General features: G+C 47.0%; 1 protein-coding gene across 9 annotated transcripts in view; it reads left to right on the forward strand.

Moving 5' to 3' along the window:
* The window catches only part of lrba (LPS-responsive vesicle trafficking, beach and anchor containing), a 174559-nt gene that overhangs the window by 151151 nt on the left and 10519 nt on the right, over positions 1 to 12889 (forward strand). For 5 of the 9 annotated variants that reach the window (XM_076729272.1, XM_076729263.1, XM_076729266.1 and 2 more), the window contains 5 exons: positions 1544 to 1711; positions 6540 to 6629; positions 8491 to 8683; positions 9869 to 9934; positions 11584 to 11739. In XM_076729272.1, coding sequence (XP_076585387.1) covers positions 1544 to 1711; positions 6540 to 6629; positions 8491 to 8683; positions 9869 to 9934; positions 11584 to 11739 — 673 coding nt within the window. The remainder of the gene's footprint in view (positions 1 to 1543; positions 1712 to 6539; positions 6630 to 8490; positions 8684 to 9868; positions 9935 to 11583; positions 11740 to 12889) is intronic. The other 4 variants (XM_076729267.1, XM_076729268.1, XM_076729269.1 and 1 more) reach the window with 1 other exon arrangement.

Here is a 12889-nt window from a genome sequence, read left to right on the forward strand (position 1 = left end):
TAAACACCTGAAAACAATGAACAGTTCCAGAAGTAAACCAGAAAAACTCCATCAGATGTAAATTAGAGCTGCAAAGATTGGTCAATTAGTTGACTACTCCAGCTATTTTGATAATAGATAATCACAATCCAGCCACTTAAAGGTCAGGATTTGCTGCCTTTCCTTGTCAGTCACGACAAAAGAAGCAATTTGAAGACGTCACTTTGGGCTCTTTGAAAAGTAGGATGAGCATTTTTTACAGATTGAACAAGATTCACTGTGAAAATAATTAGTGAATTAATCAATAATGATAGTGCAGATGATAATACGTAAAAAAAAATATCTCCAATATAAATAAAAGTAGTTATATTAAAGGAAACATTAAAATATTGTGCATAACAGACACATTAAAAACTTATTTTAGCAGAAACTCCTTGTCCGTCTTTCTGTCGCGCACTGACATCATTTTTATTGAGACTATGGACAACAATCCACAGGGATCAATACTGTTTCACAGTAGCTTTACATGTGATGTGTGTATAATTATACTTCGTCTGCGTGGGGCTGAAGACACACCATGTAGTATGTTTCTGCAGACCGAACCTGAAAAGCTTTGACTTCTCTGTCTGTTGAGGTTTTCTTCTTTTCTATGAAGCGATGCTAACTCTCATAATATCCACAGTGTTTTATGTTCGTAGGCCTTCTAATCGGCTCAGATTATGGAATTTGTGACGGCATCAAAGATTCACTTCATACTGGAGTCGCGGTTAAAGCATCGTGATGCCTTCAGCCGCGCCCAGCCTGCTCTCCGTGCCTGTGCTTTCCCCCCTGATTGAAAGTTGTAATTAAGAGAGTGGGGAAGAATTAGATGCAGAATGAGCTGTCAGAAAGTCACATTTAAGTGAGGGATGCGTCGGCCTCTGCAGTAAAAATTTAAATGATATAAATTGCCATTTAAGCGTAGCGCAGGCTAATGTTTTGTCACAAATTAATGTGACACAAGGCAGCAATGACAATCAAGGGCTGCCTCATTCTAATTTGGTCGTGTTTAGAGGGCTTTTGTGAGCCGACAGCTTTACACAAATTAGCACAATTGCCTGTTTTTATGAGGAAACCATAAATGTTTTTTCCCTCCTTTGCCGGCTAATGAGGAGAGAAAGCGGCTTGTATCTCAGCGTTACGGCGATGCGGCGACGTCTGCAGAAGAGCAACACGGTGCTCTTATCCGCCCACAGCCAGCAGAGAAAAGAACAAAGACAGAGGTTGAAATGGCTCCCTAATGAACTACAAGAGTTCTCTGATGTTTTGTTGTTCCCACATGATCAGATATGGATTTACTGTGCTTTTTGCTCATTATAGAAATCATTGGCAGGTTCTATCTGGAACAATTAGCCGGATATTCTGCCTCCTCTGAGGAATTCATCTGTGAGGGGCATTAGTGATAACTGCTGCTCAGTAATGGGTTGAGGAACATGTTTGGGGACCAGCCTTTGGTTAGAGAATGGCGTGTAAATGGCCTGCGTCTGTTGACGTTTACAATCCTCTGTCCTCTCTCTGTTTTCAGGCCTTGGAGAGCGAGTTTGTGTCCTGCCAGCTCCACCAGTGGATCGATCTGATCTTCGGCTACAAGCAGCAGGGACCTGAGGCCACCAGAGCACTCAATGTTTTCTATTATCTGACCTACGAAGGCGCGGTCAACCTCAGCTCCATCAACGACCCCATGCTCAGAGAGGTGAGGCTGATACACACATTTTAATACATGTGTACTGTGTGCACTGGGCGGCTGATTTAACTCCCTTTGCAGATAATGCTGAGTAAGGGGGAAAATACCATATTACAGTAAGTACACTTGAGCGTTTGCACTCTCAAATGGATCCTTAATCTGACTGTATTATAAAAGCATCTGTCCATTTACTGCATCTGTATTTCGGGGATATTTTTGATGCCATTAGCCACGTTAAATTGGCTGTAGACTGGCATGGGACAGCTAAGCTAACCGTCTACTGGCAGGTATTGCTGAGCGAAGCCTTTTCTCCCGTGTGATACCCCTGAAAGCACTTGGCCGAGCGTTCCACTTTAACGCCTTAAAACCTCCTCCTCGGCCTTCATTCATTATTCATCCGCCTCACTTTGAACCACTGCGCACACCAGCTACACCGGCCTGCCCGAAAGCAACCGCACAGAACACAGCGCTGAGAAGAAGAGCACAGCGAGCTCGCCCGCAGCCAAACGCCGGCCTGACAACTTCACCAATCTGCTGGATAAGGCAGCTGGCCAGCGACCGATTGACCGCGCTCCCATCAGCCTTTTTCACGTCTGAGCTGTGCTGCCAAAAGCGGCACGTACTCCATCCTATTTTTGGTCTCATCCGAGTGTAGTACAGTGTTACAATTGTATATTACTATGGACAAAACCATACCCAAATAGTCATAAATCAGAATTATCCTTCAAGCAGCGTAGAGGTCTAAATGGAGATGAGCTCAGAGTACATCAAGCAGCCCTTTACCTCCACTGCTCTGCTGCCCTTCATGCTCAGTGACTGGAGCATCACCGGCACTGGGGGTAGATCACTGATTTATCACCCCATTCACCCTAATTCCCATCCAGATGTGCTTTGGCCTTTAGCTACACAACACAAGCACGCACACTCATGCAGATTCATTACCGGGGCGTGCCGGTCACTTCCACACGACCACAAAACCGCATCACCGGTCGACCGGGAGCTGATGAATCGATGCACACACAGGACGCCATCACAGGCAGGTGAATGGGGTTTGAGTGGCACTGAAATGGCGCCTCCTGCCTCCCTCGACTGCTGGAATGCAAACTCTGCTTCTGAGTACATGGCTTTTATGTCACTGTATAGAGCTATGAAAAGCCTTTTAATGTCAATACATCATTAAAAACATGCTTTTTGACATTAGTGTAAATACTGTAAATAAATCTGACACAAATCAAAGAAAATACTGCTGGTTTTCCCGTGTAAAGTACACGTAACTTCTGACCTTAAACAGGGTCCAGCATCTTGTTTGTTAGCATTCATTTTCCCAACATGTCTCTGCGTATCACATATGATGTTTTTAAAGATTACACATGCTGGCTGATCCTAAAATAATTATTTCATAGTGTCAGCATCTGTATGTGTTAAGTCTGAATAAAGCAGCAGAGTGTGTTGCACTCCCCCGAGAGGAGAAAACGAGAGAGTGTGTTGTCTTCTCCTCCCGCCTCCCCTCTGATGTCGCGGGTCCAATCTGCTGGCTCTCACCTTGCGAAAACACCCTCGGTCTGAGCGCTTTAATTAGTTAAATAAACCAAAGCAGTGTTGTACCTGCGAGCGAAGCCAAGGCTCTCCTTCAACCGTGTTTGTGCGGAAGGAAGCAGGGCCCGTCTTTGCAGAAGCTGGAAGCAGAGCTCAGGGCCTGGGCCTCGTCACGGCCGGGCGCCGGGGGTGGCGGAGGGCCGCGGGAGCTTTGAGACGGAGGGCTTTGGGGCTGAAAACGTCCCCGGAGTCCGCCCTTACTGAGTGACAACTGTTTCAGGTTGAGTCTGTGGTCTGGGTCAGGCTAGGCTGCATTAGGACAGGCCCGGAGGCTGTTCATCGTCAGGGGCATGGGCCGCAGACGGGTGTGTGTGTGTGTGTTTGTGTTTATATGTGGGTCGGAAGTGGTAGTAGATTGGTGTAGAGCGTTCGGTGCCCCTGCCACGCTGTTTGGCAGACCCAGCCTCTCACACACACTGCAGAGGTCTGGATGGATCATACCTTGATCTATTTGTACATACACACATGTATGTATACATGCGTGCATTGGCGTGTGTATGCCTTTGTATATTTATGTGTATCATCAGCATAAATGCACATGGTTGTGTGTTTATATGTGTGTTTCTGTGCTGGGAGAAAGTTTGGAATATCTCAGCACAGATTAGGGAACGCCGTGGAGGCCACTGCTGTGTTTTTCAAAACCATGATTACTTCCTGTCCTGCCTCTGCCGCAAGTCAGAGCTCACCTCCTCTGTGTGTGTGTGTGTGTGTGTGTGTGCGCGCGCACGCTCGTGTGTAGGTGCGTGCACCCGTGTGCATGGCGTGCCGGCACATCTGCGTTGCCTCTCGGTGCATGAAGAGAAACACGCTCTCTTTTGCCTTCTCATGGTTGTACAGGGCTTCCCCTCTTTCACATGTGATTATGGAAAATCCCGCAGCCTCTCACACCAGCGACGAAACACAGAGCCCCGTCTGAATTGTGCAGCGTTTGCGTAATTCGGCAGAAGACGACGGGGAAATAAACCCACGCGAGTGAACCTGATTTGACACTCGGTCAAAGTCGCTCACCAAACACAAAGCCCGCTGGTTTATTTTCTTTGGACAAAATGTCCTTCGCTGTGTTTAATATTAGCGTGGACATCTGAGAGTCCCGTCATGCTGCTCGTCACCAATACAAGGCCGCCGTGGTTACTCTTTTCATTCTATTCATGAGTGTTGTTGGCTTGATTTGCATAAACGCGGCGTGTTTTACATGGAGATCCATCTTGTCGAGCGGCAGAGTAAATCAAAGGGCCGGCCGGGACATCTGAGCCGAGGACGTCTCAGCCATTTAAATGTATAGAATATAGAAAACCCTCATCAGACATGGGCCAGTGCTCCCAAAAGAGATTGGCCTTTTGGATGGCCCCTCATATAATCACCTGAGCATTGCATTGGCATATAGGCACAGGACATGCTGACCTAGACTCAGCCACTTTCCGGCGTTCCACAGCCTCATAAATGTCAGAGCTCAACTTAATGAAGATAGGTTGAGTGGCTTTGAGGAGCGTCTTCCTCACATTAGCCTAAGCAAAATGCTCCGCTCTATAGGCAGAGGCGAGGGGAGGCTCTTTGACCTTGAATGATGCACTGGTGTCCTCTCACTGACAGGAGTAACTGTGGATGAGATGGAAAATGTTCACATTCTCGGTCATGATCGGTCACGTTTGATATCGCTGAACGAACAAAGAGCTTTTATTTAAAAACATTTCAATTTGTCCAACACATGAGCCTGAATTTACCCAGAATGCTGGATGATGGAAGCATCTCTGTCAGAAGCGGCGTGCCTGCACACATGCATGTGTTTAGGTCCAGTGAATGCAGGTTTGGCCTGAACGCAGAACCACAGACACTCCTGCTAACAAGCAGACAGTTTGAAAGTTTCTCCTTAAAGTTTCCATCTGTTGAGCCAACAGCAAACCACACAGCTGACAGCTGGTGCTCCTCTCGTGTGCATGTCACACAGTGAAACATGGACCTCGAATCCAGTTCAGCTTTTTAATCTTTATCACCCATGTTATCAGCATACAGTCAAGGCAGGAGACGCAGAGAAGAGAGTTAAATTCATACCATTTTGTGCAGCGGATGAGTTGAGCCTCTTATTAAAAAGGCTATTTTATTATTAAAGAGTGAGGAAAGTGTGCAGAAAAATGAGAGCGTTGACTCCAAAGCGAGCGAGCGGGATGGATAATGAAAAAAACACTGCGTGTAGAATGTATCGGTTCGTGATTGTTGGTAGCAAAAAGCTGATGAAGCCTTGTAATAGACAGTGGAGATGGCTCCTTCCCCCCCGCCTCTCTGGTTAGTTTCATACAATGGCTGTGAGCTGACTAACCTTTTTCTCATGGAAATAGCATATGCAGGCTTCAGCCATGAGCTCATTCTCACAGGCCTCGCCAAGTCAGGCTCAAACGTCTCAGCCTGCACACACAAGCTGTCACTCCCACACAGCCAGTCACAGTGCACACCAACATACTGACGGCTCTGTCATCATTTCTTCGCTGGCCATTTTCTCTCCGTCTGTCCCTTTTATGAACCGTCTATCACAGCGTATCACAGATTTTCTTACTGTTAACTGACGCTTCTTTTCTTTTCTGCATTTCGTTTTGTTTTTGCAGTTTTCATGCGTGAGTGTTTTGGTTCCAGACAGTCGACCATGAAAATAATTATTACTTGCGATCCTAAAAAACAGCCTAACAACAGTGTCGGGTTTGTGCGTCTGCGGCCTTCTTCCGCCTCGCGCTCGCTGGCCTGACAGTGAGCGGTGTGATGATGTCCAGAGGCCGCTCGGCCGGCGTCTGCTCTGACATTTATGGTCCTATACCTCTTCATTAACACCACCAAACCAGCCTGCAAGCCCGCCCGGCCCGGCCCTCCTCTGATTCTGTGAGCTGCTGAGGAGGATGAATTGGCTTGTGTAAATGTGTGTGTGTGTGTGTGTGTGTGTGTGTGTGTGTGTGTGTGTGTGTGTGTGCGTGCGTGCGTGTGTGTGTCGGACAGTGTGCACGAACACAGATGGATGCATCTCTTTGTTTTCTTCTCATGGAGACGCAGTAATGTAACACGTGATGTGATGAGAGGTGTGGTGATGTGACTGTTTGAACTGTGAGACATTGGAAATGATTGTACTTCACTGAGGCGTCTATCCCTTTAATATCTGTTTACAGGAGTTTGTCTTTTAAATTGTGAGGCACAACAATTCAAGAACAACGCCTCATTGCTTCATCTCTCCAGTCATTCTTGTCTCTCCTTCCTCCCTCAGGCTGTGGAGTCTCAAATTAGGAGTTTTGGACAGACCCCCTGCCAGTTGCTCATCGAGCCACACCCACCGCGAAGCTCAGCCATGCAGGTGGTGAGTGATGCACGCACATACATGCAAACACACACAAACCACAGTACCTGTAATCCGTCAGCCTGAAGTGCTGTGATATAATATGGGTCAGTAGCCAGCTGAGCTGCAGTATCAGCCGCTCCTCTGCCTGTTTAATGCCGCCTCTGACTTCTGGCGCTCTGCTTTGCTTCATGTAACTCGTCTTCTTAATTTCTGACTCACTCTTTTCGTCCTCCGTTCGCCTGCTGTCTTCTCTTTGCCCATCTACAGCTGTGGGAAAATAAAGCCCTGGGTTTGAAAGCATCTCCTCTCTCATCATTAGAGAGGTGTGTGTGAAAGGGAACGATCACAAGCATTCGTGTGCATGTGTGTTTAGTAAATGTATGCCGGGGAAAGGCACAGCTTTGTGCTGGAAACCTGGGCCCGAGCCAGATTTTCTACCTGAGCTGGAAGCGCCGGAGAGCGGCGAGCAGCAAGCGGCGGTCCTGGAATGACGGCTTTTTAAGGGCCAAGGAGTGCAGTCGGCGTGCCTGCCTGTGATGGACCAAGGCCCCATGAGTCCCTATTAGTGTGGTGTCCCTGCGGCGCTGACAGCTGGCTGTAGACCACCACCCAGCGCACACATGCACACACAAACTCAGGCGAGGCTTTGAATCCACCTCGCTCTCGGGCAAATTCCTATGAAGTGTTTTTATTTTTCCTCCGCCGCGTTCAGTTTTCAAACATAATATTCAGACGCCGTTATTCAAACACGTTTCTAACCCTCCCCGCCCGTCCGTGCTCCTTCAGCTCGCTTTGCTTTTTGCGTGTTCTCGCTCTTTTCTCTCTGCCCTCCCTTGTGCGAGTGTGTTGTCAGCGTGTCGGCGTCTGCCCATGCCGGCGGTAATGATACTGTCAGTGCGTCTGGTTAGCTGTCAGACACACCGGATTTACTCAGGTCTATTCCTGATGTTAACACTGATGCTCCTCTTCTTTACATGCGAGCAGCAAAATGGCTGTGTGTTAAAGCCGCTTAGTGCGAACACTCCGTATAAGCTGCTGTCTAAGCAGGGAAACCCTCTGATAGGTCAATCAAGTCGCTTTGTTGTTATGACTGCATTCTAGTTGGTTTCTCTTACTGTAGATAGAAGTGTCAAATTTAACCTAATGCAACTTAAAGGACCAGCGTGCAGGGTTTCGGGGGTCTATTGGCGGAGGGGTAGTCAGTGACCACTAGGTGTCACTAAATCCCACAAACGTTTTTAAGGTTGTGAATATCAGTAAAACTCAAAGTGGAGCTGAAATGATTGATTTTAATATCAGTCAGCTGGTGGAAAATAAACCAACAAAAAGCTTTTTGTGATTGCTGGATTTCTTCCTTTTCTTTGTTTCAGATTTGGAGTTTCATAAAAGAAATCATCTATTAATACTGAAGACGATCATGAGATCAGTTGATCGTAAATGTTTAGTTGCAGTCCTACGCAGAATAATCTGCTATACGAAAGCTGGAGACGCCGTTTCATCCTGCTTTAAAGCACAGGCCTCTGTTGTCAACCTGCACACACGGACATCATCCTGCACAGTGAACACACTTTCACATCTTTGTAACACTTTCCATTTATTCATTTTTCAGCTGTAAAACATCACTAATTCTCTTCTAGATTCTTTAAATTCCTAATCTTCCTGCTTCACTCTTCTTTATCTTGCCTGTGCTGCTGTACTGCTGCCGTCCTGCTCCAGCTTCCTAACTTTCTATCTGTCCTTTTTCCTCCCCCTCCCTCTGTTTTGTCCTCGCTAACACCGACTGCGGCTCCTTCGCTCGTCTTTTCGTGTCGCCCTTCGCCCGCCGCTCTTTCCCCCTCTCTTCCCTGCATCGCGTTGTCCGTCCCGGGGGCCTGAACAGTATCTTCTCCTGCAGACCCCGCTGATGTTCACCGAGCAGATGCAGCAGGATGTCATCATGGTGCTGAAGTTCCCGTCCAACTCTCCCGTGACTCACGTAGCCGCCAACACTCAGCCGGGTCTGGCGACGCCCGCCATCATCACCGTCACCGCCAACCGCCTCTTTGCCGTCAACAAGTGGCACGGCTTGACAGGTGGGAGATTTGTGTCTGTGTGCTCATATTTTCATCTTTGTGCTGTCGAAAAGACCTTAATCTGTTGTTTTTAGCCTCTGGGATCCCGCATCAGATTGACCTCGGGGGTATTTCAGGCTGCGAGCACTGACTCATTTTCATATTTTCTCCTTCATCTCTCTCCTCCACACTCGTGGAGCGTCTAATTTATCCGAGCCGGGAATTGACCCGTCTCGTCTCTATAGGATGGACGTTGATTTGGGAGACAGTTGACTGTGTCTCCTGGATAGCAGGATCAAATGTGACACATGCAGCAGCCAGCGTTAGGTCTCACGTCCACCTCCATACATCAGCCTCTCACTTCACAAAACCTTATTTACTCAGCACCCATCCAGCCCCTGGAAGAAACATTAAATTTGATATCTCTGGATTTATGGGGATGAAGACTGATTGGTTTTCAGTGGAGCCTCAACCATGCGCACCACAGGCCAGACTGATTAACCTAATTGGTTTAGTGAGCTGGTATAATAAACAAGTAGTGTGTTAATTGCGTGGGTTTACTGGAGTGTTCATGTGGCTGTTAGAGCTGATGAAAGCTGGAAGTGGAACGATGCATGTTGAAGGAGAGGAGGCATGTGGACGTTAGAAATGTCTCATATATTAAAAGGGATGCCAAGTATTTGCTGCTTTTCTGTCTGTTTTATCATCGTAAACTCCATATTTTGGGATGTTGGACTGTTTCAGGCAAAACAAACAATTTATAGGCCTAAGTTTAGTCTCTGGGATGTTATTACAGTGGCGTTTTTCACCATTTTCAGACATTTATATAGTATGAACAATCAACAAAATAATCAAGTCATTGACTGTTGATGAAAATCATCACGAGTTGCAGCCCTACATTGAACTGAGGAGCATTCATTGATAGAAAGGGGAAAGAAATGCTCTTTTACACTTGAGTTTACCAAAGCGTGACAGCTGCTTGGAGCCAAAGTGACCTGTTTGAGTAAAGAAATGCATTTAGTGGCTCAAACGCAGCATAGAGAGTCACATTCTCAGCGGCCTCGGCGGCTTTTTGACGTGACGATGTGCAGCTCTGTGACTTTATGGCTCTGATTGTCGGAGTGTTATAATGAACAGAGAGCCAGCATCTACTTCACAAGGCCACATGATTACAGTATTAATCCAGTCTGTCTTCTCTTCTGTCAGGTCATCAGAGCTCGACGGTGCAGGACCAGCAGTACCAGCTTCCTGTGGAGATCGACCCTCTGATCGGTATGCTGTCATCCGGAACTGTCCAACAGCATACACACACACACACACACACACACACGCGTATTCTTGACGCAGCGTGAGCTCATATGTGCATGAAATTATTATTTTTTTGGGTGTGGATTTGTGTGTGAATCCCGCTGGCATCTTGGTGACTCATGGCGGTCTGCAGCGCCGTGTCCCTGGACAGTAGATTAGAGTTGTTTCTCAGCCTCTGCCCCAGTTCACTCCTCATGATATAGGCCCTGCTCTCACACTAAACCATTTGCATGCAAATTGGAATGCAATGAGCTGTGGCCTAGGCCGGCATTTCATCATCAACTCCCCCTCTTTCCTCCCTCTCCGCCGCCCCCTTCCCTCCCTCCCTCTCTGCATCCTCTTTGGTTTAATTTGAGCGGAGGGAAAGGACGCGTGTCAGTGGAAATGAATATGAATGTGGTAATAATGTGTGATTGAGAATGCACCGCGGACGGCTGTCAGGACAATATGGGCGCCTCTCATCCTTCACGACTTGTTGATGAGCAGGAGAAGAGTGGCGAGCCGCGGTGATGTATGGGGATGCGCCGGTGGAGCGGGGAGAGAGGAGCCACTTCTATCTGCTCCTCCGCCTCCGCCGCCTCCCTGCAGCCTCTCCCGGTCTCACGCACATCTGCGAGGGCGGCTGTTCTTTCTCTGCGCATGTTGTGGTCACTCTTAGTCTCGCCAGACCGTTTCCACACATGTTTGATTTTTTTTTTGCTTGACTACTGAAAATAACCAGGGTTTCGCCTCACGTCTTTATCTGCACGTACACTCGTCCCGCCTGCTCAGGCAGAGTCGAAGTCAGCATTTAAACACTCACTGTGTGTTTTTATGGGAGCTTAATAGAGGGGCTGTGTCACTGAAAGCTCTCTTTTCAGGCTAATTTCCCCTTTAAATCTTTAATATTTTTTGTTTTATTTGATCACACATCATCGCTGTTTTTCCCCGTCACACTTTTGTGTCTTCATTTCAAACACTAGAGCATAAATAATGCACTAAATTATGTGTGTGCGTGTGTGATTCGGGGGAGGTAGAGGGGATTTTTGTGCTTGTCAGTAATATATTTACATTGTTTGCATTCCAGGAGGAGACTGAGCTAAACACAGTAAATTGAGGATGAGTGCCGAGCCAACTGTGGCTTTGGGAAATGTTAAAAATGGGTTGAAATATTAGCCGCTGTAGGCACGCTGGACTTTCTCAGTGTCCACGCTGGACGACCTTCTCCCACACCTGTTCTCCAGCACCCACCCAATAAGAAATCCTTCACAATCTCTGCGGAAAAGAAAAAAGATACCACTTATGGAAGAGAGAACGTCAGTAAATTTGCTTCCTAACCAACCATTGGCTGAATTTCAGCGGGATGAATCTGCAGTGTGTGTTCAGACTCCATCCATCATCGCTCAGACCGGACTCTTAGACTCTCACGGAAAATGTGAAGTCCCGTAAACTTAACCTCCGGGATGTTTTATGTATTCTCCCACAAATCTTCCGAAGCTCTGGTGGAGGTGCGCCGCGCTGCGAGCTCTTTGGAAACAGCTGATATATGTAAACCGTGTTGGATCGTAGATTTAATCGACACACCTGCTCGTTTCCGACCTGTGATCTTCTGTTTTTCCTCCTCTCCTCTGCAGCCAGCAGCGTGGGCAGTCACCGCCGGCAGATCTCAGACCTGCTGGATCAGAGCATCCACATCAGCTCGCAGTGTTTCGTCATCACGGCCGACAACCGCTTCATCCTTCTCTGCGGCTTTTGGGACAAGAGCTTCCGGGTTTACTCCACTGACTCGGGTACAGTATAATCTCAGTGCACTTACTCCCCCTGAGCCTCATACGAGCAGGATCCTCACTGCATCGTCCCGTACGGGCTTTGGCCTAAACCGAGATCTACACGCTGTCGATTTGTTAATTCATATTTAACTTTGTCAAAACAAGGCAACCGTTTAGTTCGCCGTGCATCACTGTGTGATCTGGGAAACTGTATCTGGAGTCTTAACATGCACATTTTCTCTGAACTCTTGGCGTCAGATCTTCCCTTTGATGTTTTTATTGATGTCTCACTCTCGACACACAAAAATGCTGAATGTTGTTGAAGACTTGTGATTTAAGCGCAGCCTTTACTTTACGCTCATATGGTCGACATTGCAAAGCCCAAACGCACAGAGCAGAATCAGTATTTGTACGTTTTATAAAACTCTCGCCGCTTCGTCTCTGGCAGGAACCCCATGAGCCACATCCACATTAATTCATGCCCTAATATCAGAATCTAATGGGCACATTGCCATGAAGCTTACTGAGCACATTCATACCACCCAGACGAAGAACTGTTTCTCATATTGACGCTCTAACATGAGCTTTTCCTCTTTTCACCCTCAAACCAACATAAGACGTCTCACAGGAAAACAAGCCGTTGCCATGCTATTAAAGAGGTAAACCTCTTAATGATAATTAGCCCCATGGCCTCTCCTCTAGCACCATCCTCAGGACAGACTTTTCATTTTTAGCCCCACCACTAGTGAGGCTCTAAAAAAAGACAAGAAAAATCATTGGTATGTTTTTTATTTTGTCTAACGCTGCAGTGAACGTTAGCAGCTGCTAGCAGCCTTTAGCCTTTATCTCCTCAATGCTTTAAACACTACAGAGCACCGTCTCTGCTGTCTGTGATGCCACAGATGTGTCCTCTGCTGTGCTGTACTGGGCTGCAGTGTGTTGAATGTCAACAGTTCATTGTAGCTAAAGTTATAACAATTAATTATTTCTTTAAGATGCACAAAACTCTGCAGGTTTGTCTCATTTGGATGGTTTGATCATCTTAAGTCTTAATCTCTCTTAACATATCTTTAATATTCTCTGCAGTCTTGCACAGTGGGATTGTATATGAATGCCCTGACTTGTGCACCTATACTTGTATGCACACACACAGACACACACACAGACGGCA

Source organism: Chaetodon auriga, chromosome 4, assembly GCF_051107435.1.
Source record: "Chaetodon auriga isolate fChaAug3 chromosome 4, fChaAug3.hap1, whole genome shotgun sequence".
Taxonomy (NCBI): Eukaryota; Metazoa; Chordata; class Actinopteri; order Chaetodontiformes; family Chaetodontidae; genus Chaetodon; species Chaetodon auriga.